Source organism: Callithrix jacchus, chromosome 1, assembly GCF_049354715.1.
Source record: "Callithrix jacchus isolate 240 chromosome 1, calJac240_pri, whole genome shotgun sequence".
NCBI lineage: Eukaryota > Metazoa > Chordata > Mammalia > Primates > Cebidae > Callithrix > Callithrix jacchus.
The window spans coordinates 209,689,809-209,717,064 of NC_133502.1; the positions used below are offsets into that span (position 1 = coordinate 209,689,809).

Sequence of the window (27,256 nt, forward strand, 5' to 3'; positions counted from 1 at the left end):
GTAAACAGCATGTTTATTTTGAACATTCAAATTTACAAAAACAAAAAGGTAACAAAACCATGACACAGATCACACGCACACATACACACGCACACACATTGCAGCTCATGTCAATTTATGTACAAAACAGGGAGAGGAGAAAGGGGTGAGGCTGGGGAGGAGTTGTCAGTAGGGTGCATTAATGTCACAGTGTCAGACAACTTGACATGCTCACTTACACTCAGCCTGGCCCCAAGTGAGCCCCTTCCCCACCCAGGGGTCAGGGGATCAGGGTGGGAGGTGGGGTCTGGGGTGGCAGGCAGCTGGAATAAAGGGGCGAAGAGAGTAATCCCATCTCTGGGAGGGAGCCCCTTTCCCAGTTTACTCAGGCTAAGGGTGCTGGGAAGTACAGAGAAAGGGGGACTCAGTGCTGGGGAGAGGCCGCTGTGTCCTAGAGAGGGCTGAACGCAGTCAGAAGGCTGGACTCAAGTCTCCCGTGTCCAGCTGGGTGGTCTTGAGGGTCCCTCCCCTCCCCAGCCTTCAGCATCCTCATCTGTAAAAACGAGGGCTCCAGCCTTCTCTTGGAGGCCTTCCTGCCCAAATCTGTGGTCCCAGGTCATGCAAAGTTGTGGCAAGGGAATCCGTCCCCTTGGGATGTTGGTGGGGGCACCACGTGCCACAAGATGGGAAGATCTGGCAGATAACAGCTGGGAAGCACCTGGTGCAGGGCTTGGCTCCAAGCAGGAGTTGGAGGAGCAGCAATTTCCCTCCCCTTCCTTGCCCAGGACCCTCGGGAGATGCTCAGCTTCCTTTTCTTTTTTGGTTCTCCTGTGAACTCCAGCTGAGCTAGAGAAAGGCTGAAGCTCTGGCCCACGGTGGGAGGGACACATTCCCTGACGAAAATGAGCACCCCGGCACGGCTTCACCAAGGGGACCCTGGCCCCGGGGCTGACCCACCCCCTGCCTCTGTTCCTCCACTTCAAGCCCTGTGGGCTGGGGAATGGGGTCGGAACACATTGGAGCAATGGTGCCCAGATGGACCTCTACACAGGTAAGGGGGTACTCAGCCCCTGGACCTTTGGTTTCAAACCCCCTGTGGTTTGAAATCTGGGCTCCATCACTCACTAGCTGATTGACACCAGGCAGATGATATCACCTCTCTGTGCCCGCTTCCTCACCTGTCTAATGGAGCCAAAAACGTCCTAACTCAGAACTGTGTTGTGAGGATCAACAGGAAGGTGCCCGTGCCACACTCGGTGCAGTGCCAGATGGCAGGACAAACATAGGCTCCGTTGTGGTTATCAGCCAGGTGCACACAGGATGTGACTGGGTGCCACGTCCGGTTCCTCTTTCTCTGTCTGCTCGGATGCGCTCAGGAGCAGCAGAAGACAGGAAAAGTGGGACCCAAACGGTGGCACACTGGTGAAGCGTGTTCCTGTTCCCTTTGGGAGGCTGAGTGGGTGATGAGGCATGGGAACAAGGCTCAGGCATCAGAGCCCTCATCTTCACTGAGACAAGCATAAAGGACTTGGGGTCGTGCATCTGGGTGGGCCCAAGTGACCTAGCAAGGGCTGCCACCTCCTTGTTAAGACCTTATCCTTCTCCATGTCCTCCATAAGAGCTACCTTCTTCCAGACAATAACAGAAACAGATCAAGCTTGGTGTCACTGAAATAGAGGTTCTGAATTCTGCCGTCACCCCAGCAACAGCGCCATTATGATGAGACACTTGACCCAGCACTTGGGTTGATGTCATTGGCTGTTACCGTGGCAACCTAGGTCTCAGGGGGTCTGGCGGAAGCTGACATCACCTTTTCTTCCAGTGGAATTGGACCAGAGGGGCTGGCAATCTATTTATGTTCTTGAAATGGAAGCAAGCATCTGGGCACCGGAGGCAATGCGTCTTGGAGGAGCTTCGACGGCACTGAGCCTGCAGCTCTTGCATCATGTCTCAGGCTAAGTGGCCTCAGGGAGTGGAGACAGACAGGGAACAAAAAGTAGGCAAGAGGTACCAGCGCCCACTTGAGCCAGGTGGGCTGCAGCTGCTCAGACCCTGGTAGGTGACTAGCATGGGAGGGACACCTCAGGTCTTCATTCTGCCGAAGTGCCCAGGGATCATCATACCCCAGGAAGTGTGGGCTGCCAAGATCTTTGGGTGTTGTGTAAAGGAAGTTGTTCTGGGTGTCATGTTGGAAAGCATCTGACCTCTCAGGTATCCATCTGCTTAGGTGTAGACTGAATTCAAAGACCCTCAGGGCCAGGCAGCATGGAAGGGGACGAGCACTGAAGAGGGAGTCAGATGCCCTGGGCTCTAGTCCTGGCTCAGCCCCATCGTGCCCTGTGAGCCTGTACAGGTCACGTGTCCTCCCTGAACTATTTCTCACAAGCAGATGTGGTGCTAGACAGGGTGGCTTTTCTCAGCTCTAAGATTCTTTTTTTTTTTTGAGATGCAGTCTTGCTCTGTCACCCAGGCTGGAGTGCAATGGGCGTGATCTCGGCTCACTGCAACCTCCACCTCCCAGGTTCAAGCGATTCTCCTGCCTCAGCTTCCCAAGTGGCTGGGACTAGAGGTGCCCGCCTCCACACCTGGCTAATTTTTGTATTTTTAGTGGAGATGGGGTTTCACTGTCTTGGTCAGGCTGGTCTTGAATTCTTGACCTAAGGGATCCGCCCACTTTGGCCTCCCAAAGTGTTGGGATTACAGGCATGAGCCACTGTGCCTGGCCTCTCAGCTCTAAGATTCTGACACTCTCTTGAGGAAGCTGGCAATGCCTCAAGGGGACAAGGAAGCCATCAGCTCTTTGAGACACTCTCAGACAGGCAAGGGGTGCCAGGCTGGGATGGTCCAGAGGGAGCTGGTTTTTTACAATCCATGCATGAGGTGAGTTGGCCTTGAACCTTGCCCTTGACTCTGAGTCTCTGCTGGCCCTAACCCATGACTGGCTTCATCCCATCTACTGCTGAGTCCCAGGACCCACCCCTGCTAAGCCCAGGATCACCAGGGCATTCCCCACCTGTCCAACTGGAATCACAGAGAAGCTCACACCCAGTCTGGAGAGCAAATGACCAAAGCGAGGGCCTCAGCTCAGGAATGAGGAAGGTCAGGCCCAGAGAGGTCAGGAACTTACAGAAGACCACACAGCACATTAGCAGGGCTGGCTAGGAACCAAGGGCTCCTCTGACTCACCCAGTGCTCTGCCCTCTGCTTTGTGCTTCTCCCCACCCTCTCAGCTTCTTCTCTCCTGCCCCAGGAGCATGCATAGGGTAAGTAATGTGGCTCCGCCAAAGGGGGGGTCTCCTGGGCCATGAGGCCTCTGCCTTAGGGCCGCTCCCAGCCCAGGCTAAAGTGGCCCAGGTCCCATCCTTGGCACAGAGGGGAAGGGATGACTATACCATGTGAGTTAGCACAAGGAGTGACTGCAGCCCTTTGTTCTTCTGGGGTCTTTGTCCCTTCCCTCCATGCTGGAGCTGGGAAAGGAATGTCCTGGACACTGAGGTGGGGCTGGGCCAGGCATGGAACCAACATTCAAACCACTACACACAAAGAAAGGAGGAAAGAAGAGGAAGAGGGAGGTATGGGTGGGGTGAAGGAGGCTCCATCGTGATCCCACTGCCCTTGACTGGCAGCTGGTGGAAAGAGGGATGAGGGTGAGTCTGACCTCCAATGTCCTCTTCATCCCCTTCTATAGCCTGTTGTGGCCCTGAAGGGGAAGCTGCTGGGCCTGATGCATCGGGGACAAGGGGGTGGACAGACACCTCCACCACTGAGATAGAGGGGCCCCCCCATACACAACCCTACACTATGGGGGGTGCTGTCAGAATTAGTGAAACCAGATGCAACTGATGGGCAGGGAAGGGTGGGGTAAGAGACAACTCCAATGCAATGCCAGGAGGGCAGGCTCCCACTGTTCGTTTGAGACACTCCTCCCCACCTGGGTGGGGGCAGGGGACACGCTCACAGGGCGGGACGTTCTGGAGGTGTGGGTACAAGTGAGGGGAAACGGGAGGCACAGCCAGGAGTGGGGCAGGAGGGAAGGCCAGTACGTGGGCAGGGTGAGGAGGGAACGTGACCCCCCTCAAGTCCCCACAGTGGCAGGCAAGGGAGGGGCCCTGAATGAGGTGGCCCCTCATGCCTTGGCCTTCCCCTTGCAGACATCAAAGGCAGCCTTCGTTGCACCCCCGAAGGCCTCCACCAACTTGTCTTCCCAGGGAAGGACGTTGCCCAGCAGTGGTGCGGTGCAGTTGGCAATGCCCAGGACCTGGGCTGGAGTCAGAGCGTGGTCCCACAGATTAAACTGGGTGATGTCACCCACAAAGGCCTGGGTGGCATCAAACCGGCCACCCAGGGTATCCTGAGCCAAGACAGCAGCAGAGAAAGAAGAGACGTGGAGTGAGGGAGGAGAAAAGACAGGCTGGCTCAGTCAGGCTCTTGTCCCTGAGGAAGCCCCATCTTTGACCCCACTGAAGCCCCACCCCCAAGGCTCTAGCCCCACCTCCAAGATTCTAGTTCCTTGGGTAGGTCTCTGATCTCTCCGGCCCGCAGTCTGCCCATGTGCACAATGGGGAGGTCCAGCCCCAATACCAGCCTGAGTCTTACCTGTTCCTGGCCCAGGATAAGGATCCCATGAGGCTTGATTGGGTGCCAGGCAGCCAGGTTCTCACCAGAGCCCTGCAGCTCCCCGTCCTGGTAGGCAGACCATAGGCCATCCCTTGTAGTCCAGGCGATGCAGATGTGGTGCCAGCCATTGTCCTTCAGGCTCAGGGGCAGTTGGGCCACCTGGACACAGGTCCCCCAGCCCTAGGTCAGAGGTGCCCCAAGGCCCAAGGCTCAAGGCTGAGGCAGTGGGGTGGGGATGGGGAGACCCACGTCCATCCTTCCAGGGCCTGACCCCAGGCCTGACCCTCTCCATCCTCCTGCCCAGTGTCTTTCCTCGATTTCTTTCTCCTCTTTCCTCAAAGACTAAACCAGATCACAAGGGACTCTCTGGTTTTGGTTTTCAGTTGCCACTAGGTAGTTCACTCACTCTCCAACAGGCCTATTAAGGGGTGGAGAGATGTCTCAGAATCCCAACCTCCCCTGAACACCTCACACAGCACCTAGCACACAGCTAGGGCTCAAGAAGTACTGGCAGGGACAGAATGAACCTCAGACTCAGGCCAGGCTCCAGCATCTGGTTCTGGCTCTGCCAGCAACCCCTGTGTGACCTGGGGAGACTACTCCTTCCTCGCTGGCCTCAGTTTCCTCATCTGTAAAGTGAAAAGTTCAGACAAGGGATGGCAAATCTACAGCTGCTGCCTCTTCCTCGATCCAGGGCAGACATAGCCAATCAATCACAAGCCTTGATTCAGCTCAGGGCTCTGAGAAGCCACTGCTGATGGGTTACAGTTGGACTGTAAGATGAAAGGTGCTTGCTGTCTATGGATTTGGTGCTCCCAAAGGGGTCCCTTGTCTGATTTCTGAGATCACATTTTTTTTTTTTGAGATGGAATCTCACTGGTGTGATCTTGGCTCACTGTAACCTTCATCTCCAGGTTCAAGCAATTCTCCTGCCTCAGCCTCCCATGTAGCTGGGATTACAGGCGTGCACCACCATGCCTGACTAATTTTTTTTGTAATTTTAGTAGAGACGGGGTTTCACCATGTTGGCCAGCCTGTCAACATGGTGAACACCTGACCTCAGGTGATCCATCCGCTTCGGCCTCCCAGTTATAGGCATGAGCCATTTTGCCTGGGCTGAGATCACAATTTAATGTAACATTCTCTGAGGCCTACATGGTCCCTGGCTTTGTTGTGGACACTAGGGGTGTGGAGTTGGTCCTTGCCTTAAATGAGCTGAGTCTTCAGGAAGGGAAGGACTTTGGGGCAATGCTATATGACGAAATAACGGAGGCCATATGGGAGGTACAGAGGCTGCAAGGCCCAGAGGAAGATGGGATATGGGAATAGAAGCCATGTCGAAACCCGTCTGGAAGGACAATGGAGCCACCATTCCATTGCTAGGCAAACCAAGTGGTGGGCACAGCAGGAGTAAAGGCTTAGAGGCTGGAATCAAAGGGGAACAGTGAGCAGTCTATGAGGCTGGCTCTCAGGACTCCAGAGAGTCCCAAAACAGTGCTGTGCGGTGCCCTGTCCAGGGTGCTGAATTTCTTCTCATGAGAACTGAGTGCTGAACTTGGGCAAGGCCAAGGACGGCAGCCAGGGGGTGATGAAGGGCAGCAGGATCTAGATGTAGTCCAGCCACCCCGGTGGTCAATGGTCATAGGGTTTGTTGGGCCACAAGGGAAAGTCACTGCTCCCTGGGCCCTCCCCCTCCCTCTCCCCCTCCCCCTCCCCCTCCCCCTCCCTCTCCCCCTCCTCCCCCCGCTCCTCCTCCTCCTCCAGAATGCTATGAAATGCACCTTCTGCTAAGCTGGGTTCTGATAGGTGTCAACCACTCCTAACAGCTCTATGTGTTGTGGGCTGGTCACAGGTGGGTATAATACATGGTATTTGCATTTCCAGGGGGGTCTCAGTAGACCACCATGTCTGCAAAGCCCAAAGCAATGTGGCAGGCAGGGGAGGAACTTTAGGAGTGGATGACAGTGATAAGATGCTCTCCTCCTTCCTTCCTCAATCACCATGCTCCTGACACATCATTCTCCATAGCCAAGGCCTGTCCTTGTCCTGCCTTCCAGCCAGTCTGAGGGAGGGGGTTTGGGGAGGGAGGCCTGGGCATGAGGAAGATGGGTGGGCCAAGGGCAGAACAGAGGAGGGGTTAAGAGGTGGTTTCTGGAGCCCAAGACCCTGAATCACATCATACCCCAGCGGCTGTGTGGCCAGGGTGCATTATTTCCCCTCTCTGAGCCCCAGATTCTCCATCTGCAAAATGGGGATAATGAGTGCAGTTGGGAAGGTCAAGGGTAATAATGTGAGTAAACTGCTTATTAGCGTAGTACCCGCTATAATAAAAACAGCTCACAGTCATTGATGTCTGCTCAATGCTAGGCTCTGCTCAAAGACCTCCCCATGCAGTTAGGCCACTCCTCACTACAACCCTAAGGGGCAAGGGCTCTTATTCCTGCTTTAGAGATAAGGAAACTGAGGCACAGGGCAGGTAGATGACTAGTAGACAGTGGTGAAGATGCAGAAGCAAGACTCAAACCAGCATCAGAGCCCCAGAGTCTAAGCATAACACCTTTCTACTCTCCATAGCGGGGAGGACCCAAGGGGTTGGCTCCAGGTGAGTAGAAGGAAGGAGGAGGCCATTGGCACTCCCTCCTCTCTCCATCCCCAGGTAGGTCTGTGCACCTCCCTTCTCTTTAAATCCAGGAGGATGAGCAGGGCCCTGGAGGCAGATACCTCAGCCCTGCCCCATAGCTGGGTCACTGGGAAGTCACTGGATCTCCAAGAGCCTCACTTGCCTCCTCTGTAAAATGGAACAACACTTAGAGCCTCTGTAGACACAGCCTCTCTTCAGGCAGCCCCATGTCTGGCTTGTCTTTATATTCCCAGAGCCCAGCCCAGCACACAGTAGGCATTTAATGTGTGCTGAATATTCAAAGCAGGAGAATGAGCAACAGAATGAGAGCCCAGTGTGGAGAGGGCTCTCCTGGATCCCCCCACCAGCCCTCCCTGCTGGCCACACCCACCTTGTCATTGATCAGCAGCTCCATAGGCTCATGGCCCGCCTCCAGCAGCACAATCTCGTTGGCCTGCCCGGGCACCGAGTAGGAGAAGGGGGTGCCCTGGCCAGTGCCGCTGGACCTGGACCGCAGCCACATGCAGGCAGTGAATGCGTAGAGCTCGGGCAGAGCCTTCCGCACGCGGGCGTACATGTAGTTGTTGCGGATGGGGATGCTGATCTTGAAGGCATCTGGGGGACTGTAGGCTGAGGACCCTGAGGGTGGGCAAGGCAGACGTGGTGGAGGTCGGTGGACACCGAAAAGGGTGGGTGCACAGGGCACACTTCAGAATGAAGGCTAACAGCTCGTAGGGTACCTGCTTCATGCCTGGTGCCTTCGGGGCCTCTCTGCTTTCTAGACCTCAGACGTCCTGAGACCACATCTTGCCTCGCCCACTTCCCAGCCATGTGACCTTCAACAAATTAAACTTGTTTCCCCTGGCCCCCTGGGAGACCCAGGGTAGATGGGCCAGAGGCAGGACTGAGGAGGGCTGGAGAGTGCTTCTCTTGTCTCTGTGCTCCAGCCAGGATGCTGGCCCTGAGCCACCAGACCTGTCCCTCCCCTGCAGCTGTGCCCCTGCTATGGCCCCTCCATTCTGAAATTTGCTCCCCACCTCTGTTTTTAAGAAGTAGCTTGAGGCCACCTCCTCCAGGAAGCAGCTTGGATTTGAATTTCTTTTCTTTTTTTGAGACAGAGTTTTCCTCTCTTGTCCAGGCTGGAGTGCAGTGGTGCAATCTTGACTCTCTGTGACCTCCACTTCTCAGTCTCAAGCAATTCTCCTGCCTCAGCCTCCTGAGTAGCTGGGATTACAGGCATGCACCACCATATCCAGCTAATTTTTGCATTTTTAGTAGAGATAGCACTTTGCCATGTTGGCCAGGCCGGTCTTGAACTCCTGACCTCAGGTGATCCGTCCACCTTGGCCTCCTAAAGTGCTGGGATTACCAGCGTGAGCCACTGCACCTGACCCTGTATTTTCTTCTCCTGAACCCCTGATCCGCATCTAAGTGGGTCCCAGCTAACTGCTCATCATTTCCCCTGTTTTCCCCAACTTGTCTGCAAGCCTCTTAAGGGTGGTCCTCACAAGACTTCCAAGCTGAAAGGTCCCTGAGAAATCATGAGATCTGAGGAAAACTGAGGCCTGGGGAAGGATGGGACTTTCTGAGGTCAGAGAGCAAGCCAGAGACAGATATGCAACCAGGAGCCAGGTCTCCTCATGCTCATACCTGTACCCTGCCCGTTATGTTTCTCTGACCCCTTGGCAGTGTCAAGCACAGGTATTAAATAAAATCCTGACTGATTCATTGAAAATGGTATTTGTGGGTGGTTAAATGTAAGACTATGGAGTCAGACCTTGTTTGAGGTCTAGACCCACCACTTATTGTCTGTGTGACCTTGAGCATGACACTTGACTTCTCTGAGCTTTGGTTTTCTCATCTGTGAAAACTGTGGAGATTGTATCAGTGGATGTGTCAAGTACTTAGCACATTCCCAGGACACAGTAAGTGCCAGAAATAAAGTGCTGTTAATAATGCTGCTGATGATAATAATATCCCCCAATGATCCTCTTCATCTTGTGTTCCACAGCCTCCTCCCCACCCTCCCGTCCATCCACGTTAACCTCTGGGGGAGCATGGATATATTTTTTGAGTGGATCTGTCATCCTGAGGACCCCTCCAATGCCCTCCACAAGACCCAGGACCCAGGACCCACCATGCTCCAGTTCAGCCACGCGACCTTGCAGGACGTCCAACTCCTTCTCCATTTCCTGCCGCTGCCGGCGGCCACTGTGGCTGAGGGCAGCGCGCTCCTTCTCCAGTGCCAGCACCTGGGCCAGCAGCTGCCCCTCCAGCTGGTCCATCTTGGAGTGCAGGCCGGCGGGCACAGCAGAGACTGGGGCTGGGGCAGCTGAGAGGTTCACACGGGCTGGGAGCTCCTGCTGTTCATGGGGCAGAGAAAGAGAAGTCAATTGGGGGGAGGAAGGAAAGGCTTGGGACACTCAGATGGCTGCCACCCCTGATCAGTGACTGCAGGGGAGCCTCAGCTTACCCAGTGTGCAAAATGGGGATGATAATGCCAACAGTAGGCAACAGATGCATCCTGGGTGCCTGGCAGGCTCTGTTCCCAGTGCTGGTGCATGATGGTGAGCAGCAGGCAGAGCTGGCCCCTGCCCTCGAGGATGTGGGGCCTGGCCATGAGTGCTGTGAAGGTCCCCCAGGTGGTTTCAGGGTGCAGTTGAAGCTGAGTGCCCCACCCTAGCCCTTCATAGCAGTAAGGGTAGATGCTGATGGGCTGGTAAAGGGGCGGACTGTCTTAGTCTTCATTCCCTCACTCAGCCAACTTCCTAGAATGGTCCTCTGCAAAAGGCTCTGTGTGGCCACTGGGCCCACCTGGGGTATGAACCAGGGACTTCTGGAGCAAGGCTCCAGTGGCTTGACCATAACAGGGTGGCAGGTGGCTAAAATCACATACTTTGGAGTCAGACAGCCCAGGGTTCAAAACTAGCTCAGGAACCAATCTGCTGTGACTCACAGAAAATCCTTTGACTTCTCTGAACTCTCAAAAGAGCTGCACCTATTTGGAGAGTTGTGGGGAAGACTAAGTAGTAAATATCAATAAACAAGAGCCTGCTTATTGCAATTGTCTAGGGCAGAGTGTTCCAGGGTAGGCTCTGACACCCCCATCCAGCCCAGGATGAGGTCCAAGTGTTTAGAGTTCCCCACCACATGCCAGTCCTATCGTAAGACCCCATCGGCAGCAGAACTGGGACAGGAGCTAGGAGGGTTTCCTTCCCCATCTCCTGCTGGAAGAAGGCCCTTCTGGGGTGGAGGGAGGCAGGTGAGGCCACAGGCCCAGACTCTTGAAGGGGACAGTCTGTGGCAGATGTCACAGAAATGTCAGTAGAGGCTTAATAATTCAATGAGCTGCTAAGAGCTAAATTAAACCTTCACCATCCTCCACCATCCTCCTGGCTTCCCCATCCTCCATGGTCCCCACTACCAGGCCTGATGCTTTCGAACTCCCCAAAGGCCCGGGAAGTTTCTGCTCAGTCAGTTCCTTGCTCCCAGCTTAGGCCCCAGGTGAGAACTCATTGTATTCTGTGATTCCGTCACTGAGCAAACATTCATAGGGCACCCCCATTTTGCCGGGCACTACCCCAGGTGCTGAAGTCGAGGCTGGAGGCAAAACAGAAAACCAAGAACCCCACCTTTCCTGAGCTTCCTAAGCTGCAAGGGGATGGCCTTGCAGCTTGGGACACGCATAGAATCCCTTGCCCAGCCGATGGCCTTGTCAGTCATTTGCTGGGTGACATTGGGCACCGCTGGCGGCTGCTTGACTGAGGGCCGTGTGTTCCTTCTGAGCTCCTCCTTCACTTCTCGGAGCCTGCTTTCTAGCCACGAGACAAGGGGAGAAATGTGTCCCCTGTGTCAGACTGCTGGGGGCAAAGGGCCACTGCCATGCCCAGTGCCTGAGACTTGGGAGCTTCCAGTGTGGACAGCAATGGGACTTTGCATTCAGGAGTTGGAGGGACCGGCCCTTAACTCTGCCACTGCACCATGAGAATGGGGGCAGGTGGGCTAACACCTCCTGGATAATTTTTCCCCTTCTATAAGACGGGCACTGGAATGCTCAGCCTCCAGGACTGGTCAGCATTAAATGATGGTGTGTATGGGAAGTGCCCAGAGCCTGGCCCTCAGTGGGAGCAGAGGGCATGGTTTTGGGTGAGTAGGGTAGGTGGGAAGACTGAATAGGATGCTCTTACTGCAGGCTGAGCCCCAGCAGACACCTTGCAAACATTCTGTCTCTCAATCTGATTCACGTGCTAGTGTCCCCATTTCAGGGGCAGTAAAACTGGGGTGAGTCACCCAAGATCACGCCAGGAGCAGCAGCAGAGTGGGATCTGAGCCTAGCAGTCTGGCTCGCCCACCCCCGCTGCATCACTTGCCATGCAGCCTCTGTTGGCACCTGCCAGGCGGCCTCTCCAGAAACCCAATTCCCTCTCTGTCCCACAGGTCCCCTGGCTCCCATGGGAAAGGTGAGGTTGCTTCACAAGGCAGGGGCTCTGGTGCCACTCACACTCAGCAACCCCCGTCTTCTGCTGGCAGTGGGGAGTGGCTGACGATCAACCTCTCTCCATTCCAGGCTGTAAGATGGGGCAAGTCCCTGAGGTCATCCAGGCTGACTCTGGAAAGGGACCCATGAAGCAGTGGGAGAGGGGGACTCTGGATACCATTATCCCCGTCCACGTCCTGTGTGAGAAGTTATGGCTGCCCATCCACACAGATGCTGACTTGGCCCACCAGGCTGGGGTGGAGGCCAGGTGAAAGTGGGCATGGGATGGATGTAGGAGCCTCACAGTGCACTCGGCCTCCCCAGTTCCATTCATTTTTGCTATCCTGAGGGCTTCTTCTGTCAAGGTGCCTACAAACTCTGGCTCTGGTACAGACTATCTGCAAAGCCTCAGTTTCACCTCCTCTAAAATGGGGACAGTCTGGGCATGGTGGCTCATGTGTATAATCCCAGCACTTTGGGAGGCCAAGACAGGCACTTGAGCCTGGGATTTCGAGACCAGCCTGGGCAACATGGTGAAACCCTGTATCTACAAGAAATACAAAAATTAGCCAAGCATGGTGGTGAACGCCTGAAGCCCCAGCTACTTGGGTGGCTGAGGCAGGAGAATTGCTTAAGCCTGGGAGGCTGAGGCTGCAGTGAGTCATAATCGTATGATTGCACTACAGCCTGGGTAACAGAGTGAGACCAAAAAAAAAAAAAAAAAAAAAAAAAAAAGCGTGGGCTGGGCGTGGTGGCTCATGCTTGTAATCCCAGGACTTTGGGAGGCAGAGGTGGGCGAATCATCTGAGGTCAGGAGCTTGAGACCAGCCTGACCAACGTGGAGAAACTTCTTCTCCACTAAAAAGACAAAATTAGCTGGGCATGGTGGCATATGCCTGTCATCTCAGCTACTCAGGAGGCTAAGACAAGAGAATCGCTTGAACCGGGAGGCGGAGGTTGCAGTAAGCCGAGATCATGCCATTGCACTCCAGCCTGGGCAACAAAAGCGAAATTCAGTCTCAAAAAAAAAAAGTGTGTGTGGGGTAAAACAGGCTTCCTCTTGTCCATTCCCAGGACAGATGGAAGGATGGGAGGACAAGTGACAGGCCCTCATGGACTATAAAAGCATAATGCTGGGCTGGGTGTGGTGGCTCACGCCTATAATCCCAGCACTTTGGAAGGCTGAGGCGGGTGGATCATGAAGTCAAGAGATCGAGACCATCCTGGTTAACAAGGTGAAACCTCGTCTCTACTAAAAATATAAAAATTAGCTGGGCATGGTGGCGCACGCCTGTAGTCCCAGCTTCTAGGGAGGCTGAGGCAGGAGAATTGCTTGAACTCAGGAGGTGGTAACAAGAGCGAAACTCTGTATCAAAAAAAAAAAAAAACAACGAATAATGCCAACTGTGGGGCTTGACTACATTAGCTGATGGGGACGCTCATTACCTCCAGAGCTTTCAAGTGACTTGGATGGCCCACAGGGTGACAGGTTCAGCCACCCACTGGGTTTGAGACCGATGGACTTCCAGGAAGCCTTAGACTGAGGCAATCAGCTCACAGGGTGTACTTTATCTCAGGGCTGGAATGGCCAGGGCAGGGTCTTCCTGGTCCCTGGCGCTATTCTGTCCTCAGTTCCCCACCCCTCTCTATGCCAAGCATGAGGCCAGAGGGGCACGTGCTGACTGAGGCTGTGCACCAGGCTCATCCTTGGCACTGGCATGTGTTTACTTATGAATCTCACAGCCACTCGCTGAGGCTGGCACTCTTTGTATCCCCATTTCACATATGGGAAACTGAGGCAGGAGTTTCAGCAAAAGGAGAGAGGGAGGAAGTCTTGACAGGAATAACAGAGGGAGGAAGACCTGCCAGCAAGAACAGGGTGTCGAGGCTATTTAAACAGATGCCGACGTTTTGAGGGGAAAACGTGCAGGCTGGGGAGGCGTGCACTCAAGCTGTTCTTTTGTCAGAGCTACCGGCTCTGCATCGGCCAGGAAGGGCATGGAGGAGGTGGGCTTTCGGATCGTGTGTGAGCCCCTCCTCCTCCCAGTGTCTGAATCAGAGGAACACGACTCCCACACCCCCACTTCCCATCTGCTGTGGGTGCAGGCTGTGCCGCGTGGGCTCCTGGCCTGATGCCAAGTTGGCCCCTCACCTAAGATGATCGGGGGAAGGATGACGCCAGCACCCCCACTCAGCTCCTGCTGGGGCAGGAAGGTGGAGGCTGGGAACCCATGGCCCGTCCCCCTGGGACTCCAGGGTGGGGTTCGGCACAAATGCCAGAGCCCCTTGTTCTAGGCCCAGCTCAGACGCTAATGTGCCGGGCTCATTAGCACTCAATCAGAATGCTAACAGCAGCAGCTGTCTCCTTCGAGCAACCAAGCACCCGCTGCACGCCAGACCCCGCACTAGGGAAGCTCTGTGCAAACAGTTCTAGGCTCTCAACACCCTGGAGAAGTAGGGAGGCTCACTTAGAGAGGAGGGAACTGAGGCTCAGAGAGGTGAAAGTGCCTGGCTGAGCTCACATACCTGTGACTCTGCAGAGCCAGCTCTCCAGCCTGGCCACCTGATCCTGGAATCTGTGCTCATTCCTCAGGCTCACACAGATGGCCTGGGTCTGTTTGTTGATTGGCCAAGTGGCCCCAGTGTCAGTTGCCTTGCCTAACTCGAAGGCAAGCAGGAGAGGTTCTAATGGTCACGGGAAGTCTAGAAGGTCCAGGTTGTGTCAGACCATGGTGCAGGATAGCTTCACAAAGAGAGCCTGATAGGAGGGTCCTGCCAGTGTGGAGTGACTGAGGCTGGGGGGATGCAGGGAGGCCCCGAACCACCTTAGCCCCACCCAGGGGCTGTTCCCTTGCTGGCGGGAGCAGAAGGCAGGTGCAGGACCCGAAGGTAAGGGTCCCACAGACTGTGCAAAGGGCTGCAACACTGCAGAGCCAGGACTTTTACCTGGCCTTCCTGATTCTGGAACCGGTCTCCATTCCTCAGGCCTACACTGCTGGTCTGGGTCCATCGGGGTCAGGGTCCTACCCTCTGCACAGCTGCCCCTGCCCAAGATCACCAGTAGTGGTACTCCCAGCTGGTGGTGAGGCAGAGGCCATTCTAGGATGGCCAGGCCACCAGGTTTTACCAGGGTGGGAGTTTGGGGTCAGGAAGCCTTCTCAGACAAATCCCATCCTGCCACCCCCCCGCCTTCCTCTCCAGGGGCAGACCGCAGGGGCAGCAGGACCAGGTGGAAAATAAGCAGCCTTCAGGAGAAGGGGGAGCAGTGTGGACCATGGCCCCTCACCTCCCCCATCCAACCATCCCTCAAGTTCTGAGTCTTGCTGGGGCTCACACCTAGGCTCTACCAGCTGAGTGGCCTTGTTAGGTAAGGGCGCCATGCCTCAGTTTCCCCATTGGCCCGAAAGGGTAAAATAATAAATCTCATAGCATTGTGGTGAGGATTGGCTGAGTTTATAGATAGAAAGCTCTTAGTGTGCTGTAGGCATAGGAAGTATCACAGGCATGTCTACTATGAGTGTCATGACTAATTTTTTTTTTTTTGAGATGGAGTTTCTTTTGCCCAGGCTGCAACCTCCATCCCCTGGGTTTGAGCCATTCTCCTGTCTCAGCCTCCTGAATAGCTGGGATTATAGGTGCCCACCACCACACCCAGCTAATTTTTGTATATTTAGTAGAGACGGGGTTTTGCCATGTTGGCCAGGCTGGTCTCGAACTCATGACCTCAGGTGATCCACCCGCCTTGGCCTCCCACAGTGCTGGGATTACAATAAGCCACCACTCCCGGCAGTGACTAACATTTTTTAAAGAGTTCTTGAAGGACTTCACCTTTTTCCATCTCCAGCCTGAAATCTTTTTGTTGAATAATTATATTAAGAGACAAGTTACAGAGCAGCTGGATATTATTGATATAAAGTTGTAAAACATTCAACTCGATGTGCTGTGTGGTTTAAAAGGCACATGACAAGGTGAAAAAAATGAGAAATGAGAAATGCGTGGGAGAGATCAACACTGATTCGGGACCGTGCTGGCCATTTGGGGGTGTGTGGTTGTGGCTGGCGTTTGGGAGACTCCAGATGGGAATCAGCTGATTGGAAAAGTTTGGTTCTGGAGCTTGGGCAGGGACCTGGGTAGTAGTATTTACCCAGGTCCATCTGAAACACTGGACAATGGTTTTCTTTTAAAAACACTGGACAATGATTTTCTTTTAAAAATAAGGAAAAAAAATCCTAAAGTAGAGACTCTAATGGTTGAATGAAACCCTGCATCTTACCCAGAGCTTTCCTCAGCTCCTGGGCTTCTCCCTAGTCCTGGCTGCTGCCCCTGGACTCTGTCACAGCTTCCACTTCCACCCTTCACACAGCAGCCAGAGGCAAGTCCAGCCACAGTGCTCTCCTGCTTAAAATCCTTCAACAGTCCCTTCTCCCTGCCAATCAAGTCCCTGTCCTTCTGGCTTTAGTCCTCACCCTGACAGGACATAGGTCACGGCCACTGAAAGTCCTCCACTGCTCAACTGCACCAAATTCCTTCTCATCCTAAGGCCTCCACACATGCAGTTCCTTCTCCAAGAAAATTCTTCCCACCTCCACTCCTCCTCTGCCCAATGCCTGCTCACCCTCCAGATGGCAGCTTCTCTGATGCCTAAACTGAGATGCTCTGTAGAGAGAGAAGAGGGCCCTGAGAGCATCTCTGGTGGGGCTGCAGAGCACTCATCCATCCATCCATCCATCCATCCATCCCCATGCATTCATCCATCCATCCATCCCCATACATTCATCCATCCATCCATCCCCATGCATTTATCCATCCATCCATCCATCCATCCCCATGCATTCATCCATCCATCCATCCCCACGCATTCCTCCATCCATCCATCCATCCATCCCCATGTATGCATGTATGCATCCATCCATCCCCACACATTCATCCATCCATCCATCCCCATGTATGCATGCATGCATGCATCCATCCATCCCCACGCATTCATCCATCCATCCAACCATCCCATGCATTCATCCATCCATCCATTCATCCCCACGCATTCATCCATCCATCCAACCATCCCTATGCATTCATCTATCTACCCATCCATCTCCATGCATCCATCCATCCATCCATCCCCACGCATTCATCCATCCATCCACCCACCCACCCACCCACCCATCCATCCATCCCATGCATGCATCCATCCATCCATCCCCATGCATCCATCCATCCATCATCCATCCCCATGCATCCATCCATCCATTCCATGCATGCATCCATGCATCCATCCATCCATCCACCCACCCACCCATCCATCCATCCATCCATCCCATGCATGCATCCATCCATCCATCCCCATGCATCCATCCATCCATCATCCATCCCCATGCATCCATCCATCCATTCCATGCATGCATCCATGCATCCATCCATCCATCCACCCACCCACCCATCCATCCATCAGTGGCGTTGGACACAAACTCTCATGTTAGTCAGGCCAGCATCACTTCCCAGCTCCTCGCTGACTAGACCTGTGGCCTTAGGCAAGCCGCTTAACTCCTCTGGCCCTCAATGACCTCGTCTGTAAAATGAGTGTAATAATAGTACCTACATTTGGAGATACAAATAGTGATGAAATGAAAGAACAGGTATGAAGTGTGGCCAACCGTAAGAGGCGGTACATGGTTGTCACCATTACTATTATTCTTCGCTATTTGTGAGAAGCAGGAGAGCAGAGTGTGTCCTGGTACAGGGCCTGGAGCCAGACTCCCTGGATGGAAACCCCAACTGAGTGAGTGGGCAAGCTTCAGTATCCTCATTTGTAAAACGCAGATAGTAATAGTCCCTTAGTTCTTGTGCGATTCAATTGTAAGTCCCTTGAGGGGCCTGGTGCAGAGGGTGAGCTCACCCCTGCTGCCTCTTGCCAAGTGGCAGGTGCTGTGGCCCCAAAGGCAAATATGGCCCCTTGCCTCCACAAGTGGTGGTGCTCCCAGCTGGCGGTGAGGCAGAGGCTGTTCTGGGATGGTCAAGCCACTGGGTTTTGCCAGGGTGGAAGTTTGGGGTCAGGAAGCCTTCTTAGGGAAGCCCCATGCTACCATGCTGCCTTTCTCCAGGAACAGGCCCAGCTCCTCTGACTTAGGTGGGGAGCAGGTGAGTGAGGGGCAGAGGACAGGGTGGTTTTGATCTTCCTTATCTCCTAAGGCCAACTTGGAGCTGAAGGAAAGAAGACAAACAGGGAGGGGGACAAGGAAGAGGGAGCAGGGATGGGTTTGGCCGTGTACCTCTTGGGTCTGAGGCCCTAGACTGTGCTTAAAGACCCCTCCAGACCCCTTGCTCCTCCCTTCAAGTCCCTTCTGTGAGGCTGCTGCTTCCAGAAGCCCAGCCGGGACTTCTGTGGAGGCCCTGCCTGCTCACACACCTTCTACCCGGGAGGCTGAGGCAGGAGAATCACTTGAACCTGGGAGGTGGAGGTTGCAGTGAGCCGAGATTGCACCACTGCACTCCACCTTGGGCAACAGAGCGAGACTCCGTCTCAAAAAAAAAAAAAAAAGCCTGTGGGGCTTGTTTATTTTGAGGTTTATCTTACATTCAAGATAAGGCCCTTCTGGGCCCCAGCCCCAAATCCTTAGCAGATGGAAGGCCCCCCACCCCTAGCCCACTTCAGTGAGAAATCCTGGCTTGGTTTTGGCTCAGCCCCTGTGGCTGTGGGCAAGCCCCTCAACCTCTTTGAGCTTCAGCTTCCCCTGGAGTAAAGTGAGGGCTATGGAGGCACATCAGTGCTCCCACCTTGGGTTGGTTGCTTCTATCTCTGTCCCCAGAGTTCCACAGGTATGATGAGCCCAAGACTGTCCCAGGGAGATGCCCCTGCCCCCGCCCCACCTTCTTCACTCTGTGAGGAGCACCAACCTCTGACAGGCAGAGATTTACAAAATGGCCAATAAACATAGGAAAAGGTGCTCAACATCGTGACTCATCAGAGCAATACAAATTAAACCACAGTGAGTGCACTACACGCCCGCCGAAACGGAAATGTTTTTAAAGTGACCATATCAAGTTTGGTGAGGTTTACATTCAGGTGGGCGTGTAAACTCTCCCAGCTACTGTGGGGAAATGTTTGGCTGTACCTTCCGATGCTAAATATATGCCCCTCTTGCAACCCACTCCTGCAGCTCGACGCAGGAGAAATGAGGGCTGACAGCCACCAACAGATATCCCAAGAATGCTGACAGCAGTCCTATTTGTAAATCAGCAACAACGCACATGCCCATCCACAGAAGAATGGGTAAATGAATGAAGGCTCATCTGTGCAACGGAACACCACACAGCAATGAAAATAGCAGTCCTCCGTGGGTACATGCAACAAGCCTGGATGTCACAGACGTGACCTTGAATGAAAAACCGCTGGACGGAAGGGGGCACAGCTGTCTGAGTCCGTTTGTATGAAGTCCAAACACAGGCAAAACTGACTACGGTGACAGAAGCCAGAACAGCGGTTGCCTTTGGAGGCCTGCTGTCTTTGGGGGACACAAGGGAGCCTTCTGGGGGTGCTAGAAGTGTTCTGATTCCTGATCTGGCTGGTGCTTTCACAGGTATATCCATCCATAAATTTTCACTGAGAAAAAAAGCCCACCGGCTTTCAAATCTCCATTTCACAGGCAGGAAACTGAGGCTGAGAAAGTTAAGTATCTTGCCTGAGGTCACAGCTCTCTCAAGTGACAGCTAGAATTTGCATCCAGGTGATCTGGCCCTGGAGTCTGTAAAAGAGCATGTTCCACACTGCGTGCTCTTGGGGCTGGAGGGGACACTGGGGGAGGGGACACTGTGAGTCCACATTCTCCAACCAAAGGCCAACCGCAGAAGCCCTCTCTCCACATTCCGAAGCTCCCATCCATCCCTTCTCCCAAGCCCTCTTCACTGCCAAAGAGGCAGGGTCAGGGGAACCAGTCCCTACTGGGCAGAAGCTTCTAAATGGGCAGCAAAGTCAGAGAAAAGCAAAGACAACCAATGGGATTTCGAAAAGACACCAAGAGATCCTCGAAGCTGCTGTGTTTATCTGCAGATTTCCCTGAGAAACATCGTTCCAGGAGTGGGTGGAAGGGGCTCAGGGCGGCACACATATATAACCCCCCGTAAACACACCGACACCCACACAATCCCTATTTAGAAGCCATCTGTCCAAGAACTCAGAATGTAGAGCCTAAGGGGGCGGGGACTTAGCTCCTCCTCCTGCCTGATTTACAGACAAGAAGACCCAGGCACAGAGAAGGAAAGTGATGAGTCTAAAGTCACAAGCAAGAACTCAACTCTGTGCTTCCTTACTTTTTAGAAGTAGTTTTGCTCTGTCGTCCAGGTTGGAGTGCAGTGACACAATCTCAGCTCACTGCAACCTCTACCTCCCAGGTTCAAGCTACTTTCCTGGCTCAGCTTCCCAAGCAGCTGGGAACACAGGCACGTGCCATCACACCTGGCAAATTTTTTTTTTTTTTTTTTTGAGACAGAGTCTTGCTTTGTCATCCAGGCTGGAGTGCAGGGGTGTGATCTCAGCTCATTGCAACCTCCGCCTCCTGGGTTCAAGTGATTCCCCTGCCTTGGCCTCCTGAGTAGTTGGGATTATAGGTGCTGCCACCACGCCTGGCTAATTTTTTATATTTTTAGTAGGACAGGGTTTCACCATTTTAGCCAGGATGGTCTCGATCTCCTGACCTCTTGATCCACCTGCCTCAGCCTCCCAAAGTACTGGGGTTACAGGCTTTGTAACCTGTGCCCAGCCTTAATTTTTGTATTTTTTAGTAGAGACAGGGTTTTACCATGTTGGCTAGACTGGTCTCAAACTTCTGACCTCAACTGAACCACCAGCCTCAGCCTCCCAAAGTCCTGGGATTACAGGTGTGAACCACCACACCTGACCTATTTCAGAGATTTTTTTTTTTTTTTTTTTGAGACGGAGTTTCGCTCTTGTTACCCAGACTGGAGTGCAATGGTGCGATCTCGGCTCACGGCAACCTCCGCCTCATGGGTTCAGGCAATTCTCCTGCCTCAGCCTCCTGAGTAGCTGGGATTACAGGCACACACCACCATGCCCAGCTGATTTTTTGTATTTTTAGTAGAGACGGGGTTTCACCATGTTGACCAGGATGGTCTCGATCTCTTGACCTTGTGATCCACCCGCCTCGGCCTCCCAAAGTGCTGGGATTACAGGCGTGAGCCACCGCGCCCGACCCTATTTCAGAGATTTTTTAGAGCAGGAAGTGTGTTTACGGAGCATCTGGCCTTCTGTACCATTGTAGGGTGTGGCAGGGAGATGGGGGGGGTGGCAATGAAGCTGAAGGTGGGGGCAGGGATTTGCCTGGGTCTGTGTCCTTCACTCTCTCTGAGCCTCTGTTTACTCATCTGTAAGAAGGGGGAATGTGTACAGCCTCCATCATAGGACTGAAGACTGAATAGGCTAATATGTATCTAGTAAGTATCTAATAAGTATTAGTTATTATCAGCAGCAGCAGTGAAGGTCTTGCAGCAGGTCTCCTGACTCTTTAGCCAGTCAGCAGGACAAGCCTTGAGGACTGGCCTCCAACCCTCTCAATCTGGGGCTCTGAGGCAGAAATGGTCCAGGACAGTGAATAGCACAGGCATCGCCCTCACCTGTCTTTCTCACTCTCCTGAAGGGGAGTGAGGTCTGACCCCCTCCAGAAGGGTCTAGAGTTGATGATGAAGAACAAGGGCTCTAGAACCAGACACTGGCTCCACTGCTGACTTGGGGCCAGTGCCTTAGCCTCTCTGAACCTTGGTTTCTTTGTGCCTCCCTCACAGAGATTTCATGGGGATTTAACGAGATAACACACAGTGCCTGCCGCATGGTTAAGTGCTCAGTAAGTGTGCGCTGTAATGGTTATCTGGCTCCTACTTCAGGATGGGAGGAGGCAACCAGCTTGCCAGGCTGGGATAAGGATGTGGTTTATGCCAAGGAAATGCTGTTGAAATTAATCTTGAAGTTCCATTGTATACATACATTAAATTAGCACAAAAATGGAACGTGTATGCAGGCCGGTAGCCACATCAGTGGGCCAACTCTTGGAAAGTGGTTCCTGGCCTCAGCCATAAAAAGTCAATATTGGCCAGGTGCAGTGGCTCACGCTTGTAATCCCAGCACTCTGGGAGGCTGAGGCGGGTGGATCACCTGAGGTCAGGAGTTTGCGACAAGTCTGACCAACATGAAACCCCGTCTCTACTAAAAATACAAAAATTCGCCGGGTGTGGTGGCACACGCCTGTAGTCTCAGCTACTCAGGAGGCTGAGGCATGGGAATCCCTTGCACCTGGGAGGTGGAGGTTGCAATGAGCCGAGTTTGCACCACCGCACTCCAGCCTGGGCAACACCTAGACTGCCTCAAAAAAAAAAGAAAAAAAAAGTCAATATCCTCTGATCCAGTAATACCACTCCTGGGAATTCAGCTTAAAGAAATCAACAGACTTAAAAACAAACAAACAAACAGCTCTCTGCATGCAATGGATCCTGCAATAAACATCTGGAAGAAAAATGACTGGAAACAACCTACATCTCCAGTAACAGGAGCTGGTCAAGTGACTGATGGATTTGGAGCCGCAGATGAATCCCAGCATATTACAGCATCATTACAATGGTAATCACACAGCAGCTCTCAAACAATGGCTGCATATGGATAAGGACCGAAAGGGGGCTGCAGAAAGGGAGAAAATGACGCAGTCAAATGCAGTATTTCCCCCATAACCTTTGATGGGTTTCAATGAACAACAGTAACAACACAAATAAAAACAGAAGAGGCTTTTTCCCCTAAGCCCTCAAATGTGGCTCCCACTTGAGGCTTTGGGGAGAGAACAAGCCAAGCAGACCTTCCCTTCCCTTTTGTAGGAGGGTTGGTAATGCAGGGATGTGCCGGGTGGGGACCAGCAAGGAAGTGTGACAATTATGGAAGCCCAGGTGGGGATAGGAAGGGGACAGAGTGTGAAAAGGGATGGCTTCTGGGAGGAGGTGTCCTCAGAGCAGACTCTAAGATGAGGAGCAGGGATGTGCTGGGGATGATCCAGGCAGAAGCAGGAATGAACTGAGAGAGGTGTCAGGAGAGAGGGGCCAGATTCCAAGTGGTAACTTAGGAGCAGGCCGAGGAGTTTGCACCCCAGGAGAGCCCCATGGTGGGCTTAAGGAAGACCCCTGGGGCTGCCTGGAGAGGGTGGAGGGAGAGGTGTGCCTGGTGTCATGAGACCAGAGAAGAGGCTGCTGCAGGCCTGCACAGAGATGGGGCCAGTCAGAACCGGGGGAAGAGGGAGGGGCCCAGGATGGTTTCTCAGCACACGTGGAGGTACCCGGTTCAAGCTGAAACACAGTGGGGTTGGGGGCTGATGGGACAGCCAGAGGGTGATGCTCAGGAGGCCCCTGTGTCTATGGGTCTGGAGCTTAGGAGGAAACATAGGCTGAACACTGAGCTTTGGTTTGAGGCCCCTCCCTCCGTGGAATAGGTGTGGGAAGCCTCCAGGCATGGCTGAACGCACCCAGGGAAAGTGAGGGCCAACAGGGGCACACCACTTAAAGGAGGAGCACCCTGCAAAGAGTCCGAGGCAGCAGACAGGGGGGAGGATTGCTGAGAGAGGTGGCTGGAAGCCCAGGGCATGGAACCTGCAGGAGGGGATGATCAGCAGGCTCAGATGTCAGAGAGGGTTCCACCAAGATGAGGACTGAGAAGTCCTCATTTATCAACTTGGGGACATTACCAAGAGCACTTTCAGTGTATCCTGGGAGACGGTGGCTCATGTCTATAATCCCAACACTTTGGGAGGCTGAGGTAGGTGGATCACGAGGTCAAGAGTTAGAAACCAGCCTGGCCAACATAGTGAAACTCTGTCTCTACTAAAAATACAAAAAATTAGCTGGGCATGGTGGTATGCACCTGTAATCCCAGCTACTCGGGAGGCTGAGGGAGGAGAATCCCTTGAACCTGGGAGGCAGAGGTTGCAGTGAGCCAAGATCGACTGTGCAAGACTCCATCTCAAAAAAAGAAAAAAAAGGAGAGCCTGAAAATCTGGGCACTTCGAGGATACTGAATGAGAAGAGGGGAGAGACTGGACAGTGGCTAACAGGTGCATGGGACTTGCTGAGACAAATGGTCTCACCCTGTGTCTACTGGGCTCCAGCCCCAGCCCCTCCTAGAACCTCCCCCCCAACCTCCCGCCAAAGACTAGCTGTGGCTGTTGCCATGCTCAGAAGGCAGACCTGGTAGCCAAGCAGGCCCCCGCCTTTCTCTGTCCATGGCTGCGGCACTGAGAAAAGAAGAGGTGTACATGGAGCAGCTAGGGCTCCCCCCGCCTGGAAGGCTGACCTATTGCCAGATCCCAGCTGCCAGGATCCCCCCAACCTCAGGGGGCCAACCGGAAGGGAGGCCACCCTGCCAAAGTGCTGCAGGTGCTGAGGGCACAGGTCCAAGCCTGCCAGTCCCAAACGTGGGAGGAGCCACCTGTGCCATCTGGGCATGGCGGCAGGGCTATGGCAGGGCTATGGCAGTGTACTTAATGAAAGTCAAAAATTCTTTCTTACATGACTAAAACCTGTTGCCTAAAACCTGTTTGTTCCTATTTTGAGTTTTGGCTGTATTTTATTTTATTTTATTTTTGAAAGGGAGTCTTGCTCTGTCACCCAGGCCAGAGTGCATGATCTTAGCTCACTGCAACCTCTGCTTCCTTGGTTCAAGCAATTCTCCTGCCTCAGCCTCCTGAGTAGCTGGGATTACAGGCACCCGCCCCTGTGCCTGGCTAATTTTTGTATTTTTTATTAGAGATGGGGTTTTACCATGTTGGCCAGACTGGTCTCGAACTCTGGACCTCAGGTGATCCACCTGCCTCCGCCTCCTGGGATTACAGGTGTGAGCCACTGTGCCCAGCCCTTGGCTGTACTTTAAAAGTGAGTCATATTACAGCTTAATGATAAAAATAGCAATCACTGAAATCGACTGAACATACCTGGGTGCCAGGCACTATTCTTGGCCTTTCACATAAACTACTTAGTCCTCCTAACATCCCAATGAGGTAGCTGCTGTTACTATCCCCGTTTTACAGGTGAGAAAACCAAGGCTTCCCTTCATTGCATACTTTCAGGTTTTTCCTTGTTATTTTCCTGGTCTTGGTTTTCTTATCCTAGAAATCCCCCATAGCTGGAGTAGGGGAAGAGGTGGGACGCGTCCAGCTCTTCCCCTGCCTCTGCCACCCCTCCTAGATTTCTGGGCTGAGTTTTCTCATCTATAAGGTGAGGGGTTGGCTACCATGGCCACCTGGCTGCACTCTGACACCCTGTGGGGAAGGCACTGACACCAGTCCAGGCGTCCTGGAGGGCTGCCGGCCCACATCATTAGCCTTCTGCGTGGGCATCACAGTACTGCTTGCCCAGGATTTAAGTTAGGCAGCCCTGTTTAAGGGGTCTCTGTGTTTACTCCCGCCTCTCTCCTCCCTCCAACTTGCCTGCTGCACTCTGCCTGGGGGGAGGCAGCAGAGGGACAGCGTGTGCCTTGGTCTCTTTCTCTCTCTTCCTTCCACAGATATGATTTTGTTGCTCACCCCACTTCCTTGTGGTCTGGAAGTCAGTTCACGGCTGGAGTGCTGAATGTGTCCCGGATGTTCGTCCTGCCCAGTCTGCCTGCCTTGCACTTCTGGGAACCCCAAATTCATTCTTACAGGGAGGAAGGTGGCCATGGGACTCCAGGGGGGAAATGACTGGCCCAGGGTCACATGACAGCAAAGAGCAGGCTCTCCCATGCTGGACCCCTTTTGTCTGACCCCAAGCCTGCTCCAGGAACTCCTGGAAAAGGTGAGTACAGGAGGGGAAGCTCGGTGGGGCCCTGTTCTCCATTCAGTTCCCACTCAAGAGCAGTGGGCTTCCAGGTGTGTGAGGCTGGGTGCCTGGCACCTGAGCTCCTGCAGTTGAGTCATGGCCTGAGCCAGGGTGGGAGATTCAGGGTAGGGAGGTGGTGATGGGCACCCACGTTTGTCTTACGGAGCACTCTGTTCCTGGCTCTGTAATGAGGGGAGGACCCCGAGTCCCTGGTACAGCGCATCCATCTCCTAGCCATAGAGTGTGAGGGTGGAGCTGGTGCTGATTTGGGGGTGTCCCGAAGAAGGAAAGAAATGGACATCTAATGAGGTCCTAGTACGTGCCAAGCATTTTCACACACCTATATGTCATTTAATTTCCACTACAAGCGGACACGGTTATACCTATTTTACAGACACAGAAACTGAGGCTCAGAGAGGTGCCTGGAGAGGGAAAAAGGTGAGGAGCGAACCTTCCTGGCTCGCCCCCTGTGCCTCAGTCACCGTGCCGGACGCCTGCCCGCGTTCCCTATCGGAATCACCGCATCACGCCAGCTAGGAGGGCGCGATCGTCCCCGGAGACCGGAGGCTCGGGGACTGCGAGGCGGCGGCAGCCGGGCGGTCCCTCCCACCACCCCGGCGGCTCCCCCGACGGCACGCGGCGCTCACCTCAAGGCGGTCGATGCGATCCCGCAGGGCGCGCACGGCGTCCTCCAGCTCCAGGATGAGCGCCGGTGAGTCCCAGGACCCGTCGGCCATGGTGTCGCGGCGGGGCCCGGCACCCTGGAGGCCGCGCGGCAGGCCGCTCTCGCAGCGGCCCAGCTTGCCGGTGAGCTCGCGGATGGTGTCCTGGTCCGCCCGGATGCGCGCCTCCTGCTGCAGCGCCGTCTGGCGCAGCTGCTCGGCCGTGCTCTGCAGCAGCAGCAGCTCCTCACGCTCTCCCGGCGCCGCACCCGCCGCGTCCCCCTGCTGGGCCCCCGACGGGCAGGCGGCCGCCAGCGGCGTGCACAGGAAGCGGCTGAACAGGGGCCCGGGCGGCAGCGGGTGCGCGCTGGCCGCGGGTGCCCCGGGCAGCGCGGGGGGCCCGGCCGAGCCACCTGCGCCGTGCAGCGCGCTCAGGCCGCGCTGCGGACCCGGGGACGCGGCGGCGCCCGAGGCTACCGAGGCGTTGTCCGCGCCGCCGGGTAGCGCCCGCGCCGGGCTGGCCGCCAGGGGCACGCTGGCGATGATGCAGATGACGGCACCGAGGAACGCCAGCATGCCCGCGGCCAGCAGCACGGCCAGGAACTTCAGCGTGAGGCGGGCGGCGGGGGCGCCCGAGGCCCCCGGCAGGCGCGGCGGCGGGGTCGGGGCGCGGAGCCCGGGCGCGCGGGGCCGAGCAGGGCAGGCGCGGGAGCCGGAGCCGGAGCCGGAGCCGGAGCTGGAGCTGTCGCCGCGGCCGCTGCTGCCGCCGCTCTGAGCCCGGGCGGCGGGAGGAGGAGAAGGCGGCTGGCGGCGGGGAGGGGGAGCGGGCGCGGCGGCCCCGCCCCACTCGCTTCCCCGGGCCGGCCCTGGCCCAGCCCCGCACCCGTTCAGTGCCGGGCGCCGGGCTGGGGGCGCCGCTGGGGATACGGCGGGGAGCGAGGGCAGCTCCCGGGACCTTATCTCGCCGCGGTCACGGCGCAGGGGGCGGCCACCCGAGGGCCGCGCGGCGGGGCTCCTGGATAACCCCCATCCCAGCCCTCGCGTGCTCAGGCCCCCTCCCCACGCGGG

General features: G+C 54.8%; 1 protein-coding gene across 1 annotated transcript; it reads right to left on the reverse strand.

Moving 5' to 3' along the window:
- Positions 1-27,256, reverse strand: NPTXR (neuronal pentraxin receptor; the record flags this gene model as incomplete). The annotated part of the gene is made up of 5 exons (XM_035291185.3): positions 1-4,330; positions 4,576-4,755; positions 7,608-7,855; positions 9,354-9,579; positions 26,174-27,256. Coding segments are annotated over 5 exons (1,962 nt in total), but the record flags the coding sequence as incomplete, so codon positions are not given.